Source organism: Micropterus dolomieu, linkage group LG17, assembly GCF_021292245.1.
Source record: "Micropterus dolomieu isolate WLL.071019.BEF.003 ecotype Adirondacks linkage group LG17, ASM2129224v1, whole genome shotgun sequence".
NCBI lineage: Eukaryota > Metazoa > Chordata > Actinopteri > Centrarchiformes > Centrarchidae > Micropterus > Micropterus dolomieu.
Window position 1 is genome coordinate 9,009,962 of NC_060166.1, and position 14,116 is coordinate 9,024,077.

The window sequence follows — 14,116 nt, forward strand, 5'->3', positions numbered from 1 at the left end:
GGGGGGGGGGGTCTACTTCCATGCACTTTAAAGCCATGCCATGATGCCATGTCATGCAGGTAGGGCCCTGGCAGTAGCCCAAGCCTGTTTGATATTTTATGAAGTTGGTTTTGCTTTGCCGGAAATAAGCATAAAGACATAAAAAGCACAGAATAAGGGACATACCTGTGATGAAATTATGCCGTTTTTACCTCCCTGTTGTTTAATACACATTCTCTGACGTGACCAGGCCACGTCATCAACACAACCAAACAGCGGCGCTACGTGGAGCGCAAATGTCACTAAGCAACCTCCTGGCTGCACACAGTACATAATTGCCGTCAGATATGCTATTAGGTTGACTAGCCTACGAGAGTTTAACCCATCTGCCCTCGTCATGACCAGAGGTGGTTATAAACCTGCTCCTATGGATGAAGCCACGCACAGTTACAGCGCAACGTGCAGCAGAACATTTCAGCACCTGGACAGCTCCCATCGCCACGTACTGAAGGCGTCCTCGGTCCTGCGCGCACACACACACACACACACACACACACGTGCAATCCTGCGCCTGCTCGCCACTCTTCAAATCAGATTTGCAAAACGAGATTAAGAGGTGGGTCTCTAAATGTCAGTGCCCGGCTCCTCTTTCCAGCCCTCCACTGCAGGAAGGCGTTTCTAGTTACTGCCTGTGAAAAGAAACGACTCGCTCGATTAGTCGCCAGCACCCATCTCAAATATTGAGTCCAATATCAAGGCCAATCACTGACCCCCGGGTCATAGACCTGCCGTTTAGCTGGCTGAGCTCAGGTTGCCCACAAGCAGAATTCAATATGTGCCGTTTAATTGGGTGTGATAAGGTGAGATGCCCGGGATGTATTGTATCTTTCAATCTAGGCCACCTTGGTCAAAAAAAGTATTGTGAAGGATGCGCACGTGTTTTGTACAGCAGATTGGTGTCCAGAATGTGACAGTCATTGGATCCCGGTGGATGTAGGCTGTGCAGCTCCGCTGTTTGCCTAAACCCAGAGGGTATTATGGTGACACGTCAGCAATTAATGGCCAGAAAATGCTCACCTTTCGCATGGATCGACACATCATCCTCCTACCAGTCGAAGAGTGTGTTGGCCAGGTCTGTTGCTCATTACTGCGACACACAGTAACCTAATTAAACGACACTGCGCGCGCTTCTAGAGAAATGTGTTGCATGTATGTAATGCACATGTCCGACACGTCATTGTAGCCATGGTTTTGCAGTAGTCACCCTCAGTCAGACCAGGGATGAAATTTAAGTGGCATGGCTGTAGGCTATAGTAGGCTATCAAAATCCAGTGGAAATAAACACACGCAATAGAGTACATTTCTTGGACCGAGTCAAGCCTTCTCACTTGGAGAACACGACTGAAACTCTTGTGAGGCCCCGCGTTCATCCTCCAACTGTGGCTAATTTGTTAATTTGTTCGACGTCTTTTTATCTTAATTAATCTCCTTCCTTGTGATCTACTGTGATCTCTCTAAAACGGAGCTGCGGCTCCAAACGCGTGTCCTCTTCGCTCAAAGCAAATGAGTATTGCAGTCCTCATGTTATTCTTATTTATTTATTTATTCAATTCATTTTACTCAGGTCTCTCTCTGTAGTTCCCGTTGTCGTGGAAACTGCAGATAGGGAGACCTCGGCCGTGCGTCTCTCTCTCTCTCTCTCTCTCTCTCTCTCTCTCGCGTCTTTCGGGCTCACTGAGAGACTTTTGAGCGAATCAACACAATTAGGTCAGGACCAGCAGCAGTGTGATGTCACACATATAAGCTACAGGCTAAATGTGAGAGTCAAACAGGTGGCTTCTATTGACCTAGGCCCACTGTATATTACACATTAATGTGCGGAAACGTACGGCAGCTTTATGTGCTTTTTATGGGTCTAGGGCATGTCCATACGCACTCCACGACGAGGAGACAAGGCGCCATAATCATCAAGTGACTGAAGCGACAGATTACACAACCAATTAGAGGCGGGGAGAGGATCTGTGAGCATGGATATGACGGATAAATCACAGTCTGAAAGATTGCACACAACATTTACGTCACCAGAAAGAAAGACAAAGCGACCACTTCTGTTTGTGTGAGAGCGATGGATGGAAAGATATATGTATGTGGGGCAGGTTTGATTTATGGAGACTACAGAGGAGACCCAGTCAAATAAATAACAGGATGGGGGATATCTAGGGGGGGGACACGCTCAGAGGTCGGGGTAGCACATAGAGGACGGGGCCCACGGCGAAATTTAGCCGCCAGCGGAGCGTCTGGGAGACACGTACAGCAAAGGTGTAAACAATCACGAGAGCGGATAGATGCGGTGGCAGCAGGGAGCTTGTTTCTTGGCAACAAGCATGATGATCTATTGCTGAATGTGTGCGCGTAGAAGCACTCGTGGAGTCCGTTTCAATTTGGACATATGCGACTGCGAACTTATTTATGTAGCCTATGTTACTTTTCTACCAAGAAGAGATCATCCGGAAATTCTTAGAAAATATAAACCCGAAGATTTTGTTCGGTCGCATGCGTTGAGGATACGAGCAAAGAGGTGTCCTACCTTGCAACTAAACTGGGTCAGCGCGGTCAGAACCATCGTGTCTGGATGAGTCTTCTCGTCATAAATATAAAAGCACTTTAACAGCGCATCCCTCAATGGTTCCAGGAGCACCTCAGTCTTCTCTGCCTATGACTGGCGTGCTCACCGAAAAAGCTCCTTGCAACTCTCGTTGCATCGCGATGTTTAGGCTGCAGACACCAGCCCCTCAAGCTCTTCCCCGCCACCCCACTAAAATGTACCCCTGCGCGCACGCACACACACACACACACACACACACACACACCATTTCACCTCTAATAGATTGAAATGTCATAACTTCAGGCTATCTAAAACACGAGTTATATGTGAAGGTCCTTATTCATACGCATATGACTCAGCAGCGCTATCATATGTCTCACATCTCGGGCACAGCATGCTGTGCACTATAAAGCACCCAACAAATTTTACCCACAGCCTCTGCACCCGCGAAAGGCTGCAGCAAAACAAATGCGAAAAATCCAGGCTTCCTCCAGCGTGCTTTTATGAGAGCAGATTAAAACAACTCTTACCAACTGGCGCTTTGGAGCTGATACAGCCCATTTTCGTAGCTGCATGTAGAGCCTTTTAGGGGAGCAATCTATCAAATGTATTTTCCTAAATTCTTTGTGCAAGAGCGTACCTCACTGATCGAAAGCCTCTGTCACTCTCCGCAGCTACGGAGGCTCCGCTGGGTTACGGTACGAAGCGGCAGCGCGCTGCTGTGCTCAGACCTTCGGAGTGACGCCGGGGGCGGGGGGAAGTCCAGCCATCACTTCTGCTCCGCGCTTTCGGTTTCTTCTTTGTTTTTGACTTGCCTCAAATCCATATATGTTTGTGCAGCTTTGTTCTTGTTATCTTTAGAAGTTGGAGTCTTGTCTCTTGGATCAGCTTCAGCTCTGCGTCACAGGTTGAAGGGTCGTGTCCCGTGGTTCAGCACCACCGCGGACGGACAGCGCTATGTCAAGCGGCGCCGGCAGCATGGGTTTCTGTCCCGGCCAGGCAACTGCAGGGGCAGGGAATTTCCCCTCTCGGTCACTGACGGTCAAGTCCACACCTCAAACCAGCACGGATCTCCGGTCCCTGTGCGCTCAGTGTGCGCTCTTGCTTTCGCCCGGCCAGGTAGCAAATAATTGGAGGGTAACACTGATACAAAAACCCCGCTTAACTGCTTATATACAGCCCAAATGTGTTTCCGCCTCCTCTTAGCGTTTTCCCCTGCTAGGCAGAAGCGGAATGAGATGTGATTGGCTGGTGTCACCTTGCATGCCACATAGGGAAAAGGGAGGAGTTAACGGTGCGCAAACAATAGAAGCAAGTTGTCAACTAAGGATTGCATTTCTGCTCATCTGTACATCAGCTGACATAATGACAAATTAGGAACATACTGCATATTTCAACAGGTCTAAAAACGAAAATATTAAAGTTGATGACAGCCTGGAGCAGGTTATGATGCAGAGCAACAAAAGTCACTTGTGAAGGTGAGATATTAATTCCTTTTTTCCTGTCCAGAACAATGTTACAGTCTGGGGGAGAAAAGGTCGTGTTGGGCTTTAAATTGCCCGCAGGCTTTATACACGGTGTTGTGCAGTGATGCAATAATTGGACCATCCTGTCATGGCTGCAAACGCACATGTGAGGAAAGTGACATTGTTCACAGGCGGCTTGACAGGTTTCAGGACATCAGAACCTCATTTCATACTCCCACACTTTGTAAGTGGCCTGGCTGCAGGCTCCACGCGCCCAAATATAGGCAACGTTTCTAAAAATAAGCATTGACGAGCTCTGTTCATGCACGTTCAGCCAAAGTAACCCATTATAGGCTAACGCATTCTGAGAGAGCGTGACGAAAAAAAAGAAAGGTCTATCGTGAGGCCTATTGTGGCCTATTTGTAAGCGACCTACTCTTGTCTCCAAGCCATTCTTCTGCCGTCTCTCTCAACGCGCACCAGGCCTCTAAATATAGACCCACGGAGAGCTGGGTTAGAGGTGCTGACCCATGCCACTGCTTCTACACTATGTCTATTATATGTTTTAAATTCATCCTCAAAACAGGATGATGTAAGGTGCTTAAAAGCTATGAACCATATTCCCCACATTTGCCGGCACACAGTACTGATATGCCTATTGTATTTAATGTAACCCTGCCCACAGGGAGGTGTAATGTGTTGCACCAATTAAAGAAAGTAAAACATTAAGTACAAATCTGAGTGCTTGGAATCTGCAAACATACGCTTTCAGGACCAGTCTTAATATTTCCACAAATTGTCCCCACAGAAATGTTAACATGCATGCTGGACGTTTGGTGGTGAATGACGGCTGATAGGTGCAGTAACTTGCATTTCAGTCATTGTTCATTTCATTCACGAGCCAAGGGAAACAGATCAAGATATTTCCCCTTATTAGACCAGTTAGATCTGTGATATTTAGTCAGCGAATCCAAAGGATCCCAAAAGAGTATTTGTATCGGTGTTCCAGCGCTCGCTGTGCGTGCGTAAATGCGCGCCAGAAAAGGACATAAGTAGAGTGAGAATGAAAAGCTGCTGGTGCCACAGGTGTTTTTCCACTGTGAATGCATCCTTAGTAGCATCATGAGAACATTTTGTGGTCAAATATGACCCACTTTATTAACAGTAAACACCCTGAAAAGTGAATACGAGACATCAAATCACATAACTTGAAAATAAACTGGGGGGAAAATGTGCAGTACTGCTCATCACACGTTCAACACGTGGGAGGACAGACATTCGTCACACTGTTATTTTTGCTCATGTACGGTCTGTGATTTTACAGTTTGAAGCACTGAAGACTGTAATCTTCTGTACCTCCTCTTTTCCTGCAGTGCGCACTCAACTCCCATTTCATAACACATCAAAGTTGCGGCAAAGCCAGAGCTTCTGTAGCTCGATCAGCCCTCTCTATGCCACGTGGTACTTTGTGTGGTGCTCTAGCGCCACCGAACGGAAGGCTGAGTGGAGGACGCTGTGGGAGCCACAGGAGAGTCTGTTGCGCAGTAAAGTGTATTTTTATCTAACCGGGGCTCATTAAACTGTCCGAAATGTCATGTTTTGTGTATAAATATAGTTTTCAGACAGGTAGAGCCACCAGGACATCACAAGCCCTCTTTTCCAAATACATCAGTAAAGTGTGCATTGGTTAAATGCTTTATCTATGTATATGAAAATAAATGAAGTCAGGATAAATCCTATATATTAGTTAGACACTTATATAAAAATCATTTTAAAATAGTAAAATATAAAATAAAATTAAACAAGACAAATCTGTGTAATTTATTGTGAAAATATGACCATAATGGTGCAAATATTCTTAAGTAATTGGTTTACATACCAGTTGTTTGCAGAGTCCCAGTGCATTCAAAGGGAATTAAAAGTGATAATCTAACCAAAATATGCCATATCTATTATACCTGCAAGTATGAGAGTCAGTCATTTACAGCCAGTTAAATGTGTGTGTAGCATAGTGGGAAAAATCTTACTGCTTACCCACAACCACAACCAAATGGTGACGATTGGGTGAAAATGTATACCTTTGTCGGGGAGAAAATAGAAATGAGTTGGATTTTGGAAATAAGCTGAAAAATTTTACATTTGGTAATATAAACTGTAATTAAAATCAGGCTCTATGGGTCAGAAAGGGGTTGGGGAACTTTGATTATAATTAGAGAAACAAAAACAGTTATGGTCTATTTACATACTAACCACAATTTAAATATGCTCCTATAAGTTCCTTTATTCTTCTAGTTATTTTCCTTTTTTTTTGGTTGGAGCCAAGATTCTTCATGTTTTTCACAATCTCCTGCTCCAGATGAACACTCCTGCCCAACAGCTCCTGCTAAAGTTCCACACTTGCTGCTTCTCTACCAGGGCGTGCTGGCTCTCGTCTGAAGCCCTGAGGGGCCAGGACATCTCCTTCTGCCGCCAGAGACAGTGGCTTTTCCAGTTGGTTCTCAGCCTGGGTCAAAGCATCTGTCGCTCTGTTTCTCTGCTCAGACAGGCATCTCACCAAAGCTACTCATCCTCATTTTCCTTCATGAGATTTTCCCCCAAGACGCCAGGAAGTTGAGTCTGCAGGATCTACTTGTCTTCAGTCTCAGTACTGAGACTCTAGAATATATATTGAGGCATGTTTGGTCGGCTGGCAGAGGTCATCAATCTCATTGCTGGCCTTGACCTTGTTGGCCTAGTTGTTCTATGCTGTTCTGGGCTCACTGGAGCAAGGAATAGCTAGTTTTCTCAGCTTGGGTCAAAGGTCCTTTTGCATTACCCAACCATTTTGCCTCTTCTGCTGCTGGCGGCTTAGCTCAGAGATTTGGCTCTGATGTCTTTTCAGCCTGGGTCTGCTGGCTGGTTCTTCAGCTGAGAGGCTATGGGCTTGATGGGAGGCTGGTGTTGAACAATTTGTTCTGCAGACACTGCAGCCTGAGGTTTCTGGTTGACTTGACAGAAAACAAGTGCATCTTACATTTGATTAATTGTATATTGAACACTATGTGACGAGCAGTGTTGAAATACTGTATCTGCTGTTGTGTGGCACACTAGAAATATATCATGCCATATTTACATTACATTTACATCAATTCATTTAGCTGACGCTTTTATCCAAAGTGACTTACAATTGTTACATATGTCAGAGGTCGCACACCTCTGGAGCAACTAGGGGTTAACTACTATTCTGCATTTTTGTAGGACACCAGATCTACTAACCAGCTTTGAATAGACAGTATCTGTAGATCAAAGTGCAGACATGCCCTGCCACATGATCGTTGGGGGAAGAAGTTTGCAGATCTTCTAGTAAAAGTAGCTATACCACAATGTAAACTCATCCATAGTTCATTACAAGTAAATATCCTGCACAAATTATAATAACTGAAATATTTATTTCAACATACCATTGTCTGTATCAAGTAATATAGGACATTTATGGGCTCATCTTACATTTTGAATATAAAATTTCTGTATGTACAGAAACTAAAGCTGCTAAATAAATGTAGCAGGTTAAAAAGTACAATATTTGCCTCACAAAAGAACGAAGGTATAAAGTAGCATGTAATAGTAAATTATAGTTACCTCAAAATTATTTTCCACCACTGCAAATTAATGTACTGTATAACATTTGAAGGAAAATACTCTTCTGTTCATATTATTATATAAGGATGTCCAAATGTAGTAATGAGATCCACTGATAAATGAGTCACCAGTTCCTGATTGCTTTCTCTTAGTTATTAAATATAACTTCAATACCATGACAAAAGAGATAACCCTTCTACTTGCATCCCCTCTCGAGCTGTTGAGCTTCAATCCACCATATGATCTATAAATGAGCCTTGACTGAATGTGTGTAAAAGATGAGAACAGGCTCATCATCTGAAACAGAAACGATGGCTTAAGGCCAGTCTGAATGAGTACAAGGAGAGTCAAAATCAGGTTTAATAAACTCCAAACCCCAACAGATGTCCAAAATAATTACCACAATCTGTCAACCACAGATAAAAATAGGTGATCTTTAAATATTTTGCATTATTAATGGACTGCTGTAGTAATGTCATCAAACACAGTCGCCTCGAACCTCAATTAGCACTGCGGATATTGGAAAAGAGGATCAAAGGAATGAAGAGTCATTTATGCACTCGTCCTGTATCATGGGATAGCAAATGATAGTTTTTATAAACTGAAATCTCATTGGCCGAGACAATATCGTCACAATATCCCGTGTCGTTGTAGATGACAAACATAAGGAAAATGTAATCTTACAAATATAGTCTGACAAACCGTATGCTGTATTTGAAAATATACATGTAAAAGTAAAGTATGTTGGCAAGCTCCTTCAAAGTGAGGAAATGAATGTATGTATGTGCTGGAATGAACACAATGAATAATGTATCTTAAAATAGGTTCACATTTCTAATCATAAATATAAACATAACTTATATTAATAGTTTTGGGGAAATATGCTTATACATTTTTGTTAGTTAGATGAGAAGACTGATACCACCCTCATTAGCTTAGCATGAAGACTGGAAGTGTGGACAAATAGGCTGGTCTGGCTCTCTCCCCAAAAAAACCCCTACCTGCCAGAACCTTTAAAGCTTACTGACTATTGCGTTGTAGGTCTGTTCACAAAGAGAAATGTAAAAACAAGAAGTTGTGACTATATGAGGAGTTGCGCTGGGATTATTTCTTGATGACCTCTGTCACTGTGAGGTCACAAAGCAACAAGCAGAAACTCCTGGTTTTAGCTCCATACTGGCAGTGCTCAGACATGAGAGTGATATAAATCTTCTTCTAACAAATGTGAAAGGGGGTGAGAATTCTATGACAACTGTAATCTGTAACACGCATGTTTAACGTGTGAAGCGGCATGGAGAAATTGAAAACCAGCCAATTTGTTGCTGGAGCTGTCAGAAGAAAACCATACCCAAATTTGTCAATTACGGATTTTTCAAATAAATTGAAGGATTAAGAGCTTTGTGTTTATTCTACTTCTTAAATTAAATAAACCATTTAAAAACTTAGCTGAATATGACAGTGTTACAAAGCTGAAAACAAGGCTGAAAAATTGACAGTTTTTTTTGTTAAACTTAAAGTACACTTTTTCACAAGACAGCAACGAATGTATATGTGATTAGAAGATTCAAGGTTTTTATGTATGAAGGAGTCATAAATGTCTTTACATGACATATATATTGTTAGAATATATATGTTAGTTTATATGAATAAAGTGACAAGTCTATTCAAGGACTTTATTGTTATTAGTCAGGCATTCAACAAACTGCCAAAGTAAAATCAAGATTTACATTCAATAGGCTCTTATTCAAATGGTGTATTTTCTTTCAACAACATGTTTTGTAGTCAAGTTTAAGCAAGTCAATGAATCCTTGTATGACCCTGACCTCTGACCTCCCTGATGTGGCAAGTGGAGTGAGATTAATAGGGTTCACTGAAGAATGGGATCTTACATCTGCACAAGAAGAGCAACCAGCACACTGAGGACGCTACTGAGCAAAGCTGCTGAGCCACGAGCTGCCCCAGATCCATTCCTGTTGCTGGTGACGCTGGTGTGAACCACAGGTACTTCAGTTTGCCCCTGGCAGTGCCGCAGGTCGGCTCCCACACAGGCGGCATAGGCCATGGCGTGGGCGATGTAGTTCTGCTCCTGGACGCCCTGGAAGAGGTGGGCCATGGGTCCGCGGGCGAGCACTGCCACATCCTCTCCGCTGTGTGTCGTCGACTCTGTGGGGACGGCAGACAGCTGGACGTAGTCTTTAGTTTCTGGAAAAGAGACATTATATTACATTCATTTGGCAGGTTGTTTTGTCCAAAGCAACTTACAATACATTACAACTGCATGCAGCCGTTTAACTGACTTTTAAGCTGCTAAAAAAAAAAATATTTCTATATTAACAATGGATCACATGACTCTGTGTGTGAAAGCAGTCAGTCATTGTGATGAACCCACTCAGGTTATTTTTCAGCTAAAAAAACTGACCACTACCTGCTCTGCACCAAACAGCAGACAGACAAAGTTTACTACTAGCTGGTGAACATAGGGAAGCATTTAGCAGCTAAAGAGCCAGATATTTCCCTCAGGAGGTGGTTGGAACCAAAATCAGAGCTAAAAGGAGCAAGAATATTGGACTTGCAATTCACACTAACATCACAACTCCAAATGAATGTTAATATTGCTTCATGTCTGCTGGATGTGTGAAAAGGCAAACTGGCAAAGTGTTTGCTAACCCGTTCACTAACTTTATAAGCTCATAATATGTCACTGTTTGTAACTTCTTGTGCTGCCCCCAAGTAGCCAAAACAAAATCAGTTAATGGAGCTTTAAAGGATAATTTTGGTATTTTAAGTACAGAAGGTTTTGGAATCCGTGCAGTAGCTGCAACAAATACCTTCAGGGCAATTGTGCCCGTCAAAATTATGTCCACAAAAAGTGCTTCTTTTGGTCACTGACAGGGTCACACTGTTACATGAGGTGTCTGACAACATTATAGAATGGATCCCTATGAGTGACTTCTGGTGACACCCCTGGTTTTTAACAAGAAATTTAAGTCTCTCTCAAGAACAATTCTCGCTCTGAAATCTCACGAGAGGCGAGATGTTGTAGGAAGATGACGGTGTAAACGTGAGTCAGTTGGAAAGAGGAGTTTGTTTTGTAAGGAGTAACATTAGGAAAAGAAGTCTAGCAGTTCCCCTACGGACACAACAAACTCCTCTCCGGTGTTACACTCCTATCTATTTTTGTTGTCATATTACCTAACTGAACTGTCATTTTCCTTCTTGTTTTATTAAAATAAAATGCTAATCAAATCAGAAAAAAATGTCAGAGAAAGAGAAAGTTCAAGTGATTTTATTATAAGGAAAGGTTACACTGTTTAATAGGTCATGGATCTTAATACGTATGGTAACATTTAAAGGTCATTCCAGTTGTTTTGAAATAGTTTTCCCTTTCTTACTGTGTGTTTCCAGTGTAAAAAAAATACGAACAAAACTGCTGAAGGAGTGTTGTAACTGGTCAGGGAATATGATAAACTGAAATCTGTAAATTCCTTTGAGGAAAACGAAGAAATAATGTCTTACTAGTGTTGACACTGCGGATGTCTGGGCGCTTGCCGTTGGCAATTTTGTGTCCGGGTCCATTGCCGTACATCAACGTGGTGAAAGGCAGCATGTCTGTAGCCCACAGCGGAGATTTACCTGGAAAATACAGAAAGACTATCAAATTTTATCTTTGATTTATTTATTTTTTCTTCTCTGTGCCTCAAAGTGCTGCACACATGAATAGAGGAGGGTTTTCTGGATCCCCAGGGTGCTGCAGGCCCACAGCTTGTTGAGTATCTCTGTGTTTCTCTCCAGATGAGCCATTAGCCTGGCGAGTCTCCCCGCTGATGAAGAGCTCAGAGTTTCACAAGCACATTAATCACTGCTGCACCGCTGGGAGGAGGAGGAGGAGGAAGAGGAGGAGGAGGGCAAAATAAGAACATGACAGGAAAGCGAGTATAAAAGGTGTGAACAGCACGACATAACTTGAGTGCTCAATCAATACAGACTCTGAAGGCTGATACAGATATGTTGGTGGGCCGACTCTTGAATCATTAAATGCCAAAAAACTCAAAATGTCATCGTTTTCCCAAGTTTTTATTCGGGGGAGGGTGGAAACGTATCTGACACAACATTTAGACCTTTACAAGACACTAAAATTCTTTATTGAAACTCCCCCCACCCCCCAAAATCCTGATAATGCTTTAGAAATACTTGGTATGGAAAAAGTACATGGAGTAATGGGTAACACATTTAGTGTTTATGAGGGACCTAGAAACAAATTCCATTGCAAACACTTTTTCAATTACCTTGTACATATTTAAGCCTTTCAGTGTATTGGGTAGGGAACCATAAGGTTTAGCCTAAATTTCATTTCCCAATAGCTATTTATTGAATAGGAACATAAGTGTCACGAGATCATTCTTTAACAACAGTCCTGATTTTCAGATGGGTCTTAAATTGGACCCGGCACTATATTTCTGTTCCACACTATTCGTTAAAAAAAAAAAAGCTATGGACGTACAACCGCTGTCCTGCCATGAGTGTGGTTGGTTCATATCAGATTTTAAGCCTCCAGGTAAGAGACAGGGAACAGTGATGGAGAGGAGACAGAGTTGAAGGAACAGGGGTAAGGAGCAACTAAGGGTCGATAAACAGACGTTCCAAAGGGAGATTAAGAGCCGAGAAAGACTGATAGAGCGAGAAGAACTTAGAGAGAATAATGTAATAGAGAGAGAGGCGTCAATGTGGATGGTCAGAGACAGGCAGGAGGAAGAGAGATGAGAAGAAAGCAAAGGACTGAAATAGAAAGGCGAGGGAGAAAAAGGCTGCCAGCTATATGTGTTTACTCAGGCTGTAATTGCAGAGGAGAGAAAGCTGAGGAAATGTCAAGCTGCTGGTGGCAGAGACACACTGAAGCTGAAAGGAAGCAGGCAGTACACTGAGAGGCATCACACACACACACACACACACAAGCACAATAAGCACAAAATGCCACATTGGGTGTCAATTGTCCTGGGATATAAACACACCTGGAAGGGGCAGGGTGGATGGATGGAGCAAAGGATAGAGGGAAGAAAGTAAACACAGAGTTGGACGCTCTTGTCATGTGTGCAAAAAAGGAGTGAGCTGTTTTAACCAAATCACTTTATACCATAATAAAAATGATTGAAGGACTGAATACAGGAAGTGACTTCACAGTTACCCAGAATGCTCTGCCCTCGAAATGGGTATCCATTGAAGGTAACAGGGTGCGAGTGGTCAGCCATCACTATAGTGAGAGTTTCATGCTCTTTGGTGAGTTCAAGGCCCTTGGCGATGGCGTAGTCAAAAGCAACCGTCTCATGGAGCGCCATGTACGCCCGGCCAGCGTGGTGAGCCTGGTCAATACGCCCACCTGACCACAGAGAGGGGGAAGGGTTAATGAGGAGAGATGGTGAGGTAACGGCTTCTCGCACTGCTTGGTACTTTAAGTGTCAGAGAGGACAACACAAAATAAGAAAAAGTGCTTCGTTTTTACACTAACCTATTAGGATTTGAGACTTGGCATGCAATATAATGTTTTAGAGATTTGACTGCTGAAAGGCTTGACTTGGCATTTGAAAGAAAAAGTCAGAAATTTTGACCTGGTAAACACCGTGGAAGAGTGAAAAATTAATGAGACAGAACAATACATAATTGTTAGTCCTACACTCTTGTCCGAAATGACTTGACATTTGAATGGAATTGTCTTTAATGACGTGAAACCTTTTCTGCATGGATGAAGGTTTGCCACCGTCAACTAAACCTCTCTAAGACTGAACTCTTGGTCATTCCAGCCAAGCAATCTATCCACCATAACATCAAACTACACATTGGCTCCTCAACCATCACTCCAACCAGGGTGGAGAGAAACTTGGGTGTCATGATTGATGACCAGCTGTCCTTTTCAGACCATGTTGCTGCGGTCTCTCGTCGTGCCGCTTTGCTCTATACAACATCAGAAAAATCAGGCGCTACCTCACTCAGTACGCCACCCAGCTTCTGGTACAGGCCATGGTTACCTCTCGCCTCGACTACTGCAATGCCCTCCTAGTGTTTCTTCCAGCTTGTGTGGTGAAGCCCCTACAAATGGTTCAGAACGCAGCAGCGCGTCTGGTTTTTGATCAGCCCGAAAGGACGCATGTCACTGCATTGCTGAGTGACCTCCACTGGCTCCCCGTGGCCTCCAGAATCAGATTCAAGTCACTAATGCTTCCATACAGAGTGACTACTGGGTCTGCACCCATCTACCTAAACTCCATAACACAAGTTTACGTTCCGTCTCGGCCACTATGCTCCTCCAACGAAGGCCGTCTGCTCTGCCATCCCTGCACACAAAGCAATCCCAGTCTCGGCTGTTCGCATCTGTGACACCACGATGGTGGAACGAGCTACCGCACACCATCAGAGCAGGGGCGTCCCTCTCTAACTTCAAGAAGCTCTTGAAAAA

The 14,116-nt window shown here is 43.4% G+C and overlaps 1 protein-coding gene across 1 annotated transcript in view; it reads right to left on the bottom strand.

Annotated features, from left to right (window-relative positions):
* Positions 1 to 9,327: 9,327 nt before the first annotated feature.
* The window catches only part of alp3 (alkaline phosphatase 3), a 13,418-nt gene continuing 8,629 nt past the window's right edge, over positions 9,328 to 14,116 (bottom strand). Inside the window, 3 exon segments of the mRNA XM_046075043.1 lie at positions 9,328 to 9,870; positions 11,185 to 11,301; positions 12,851 to 13,153. Coding sequence (XP_045930999.1) covers positions 9,554 to 9,870; positions 11,185 to 11,301; positions 12,851 to 13,153 — 737 coding nt within the window. The 3' untranslated portion in view covers positions 9,328 to 9,553.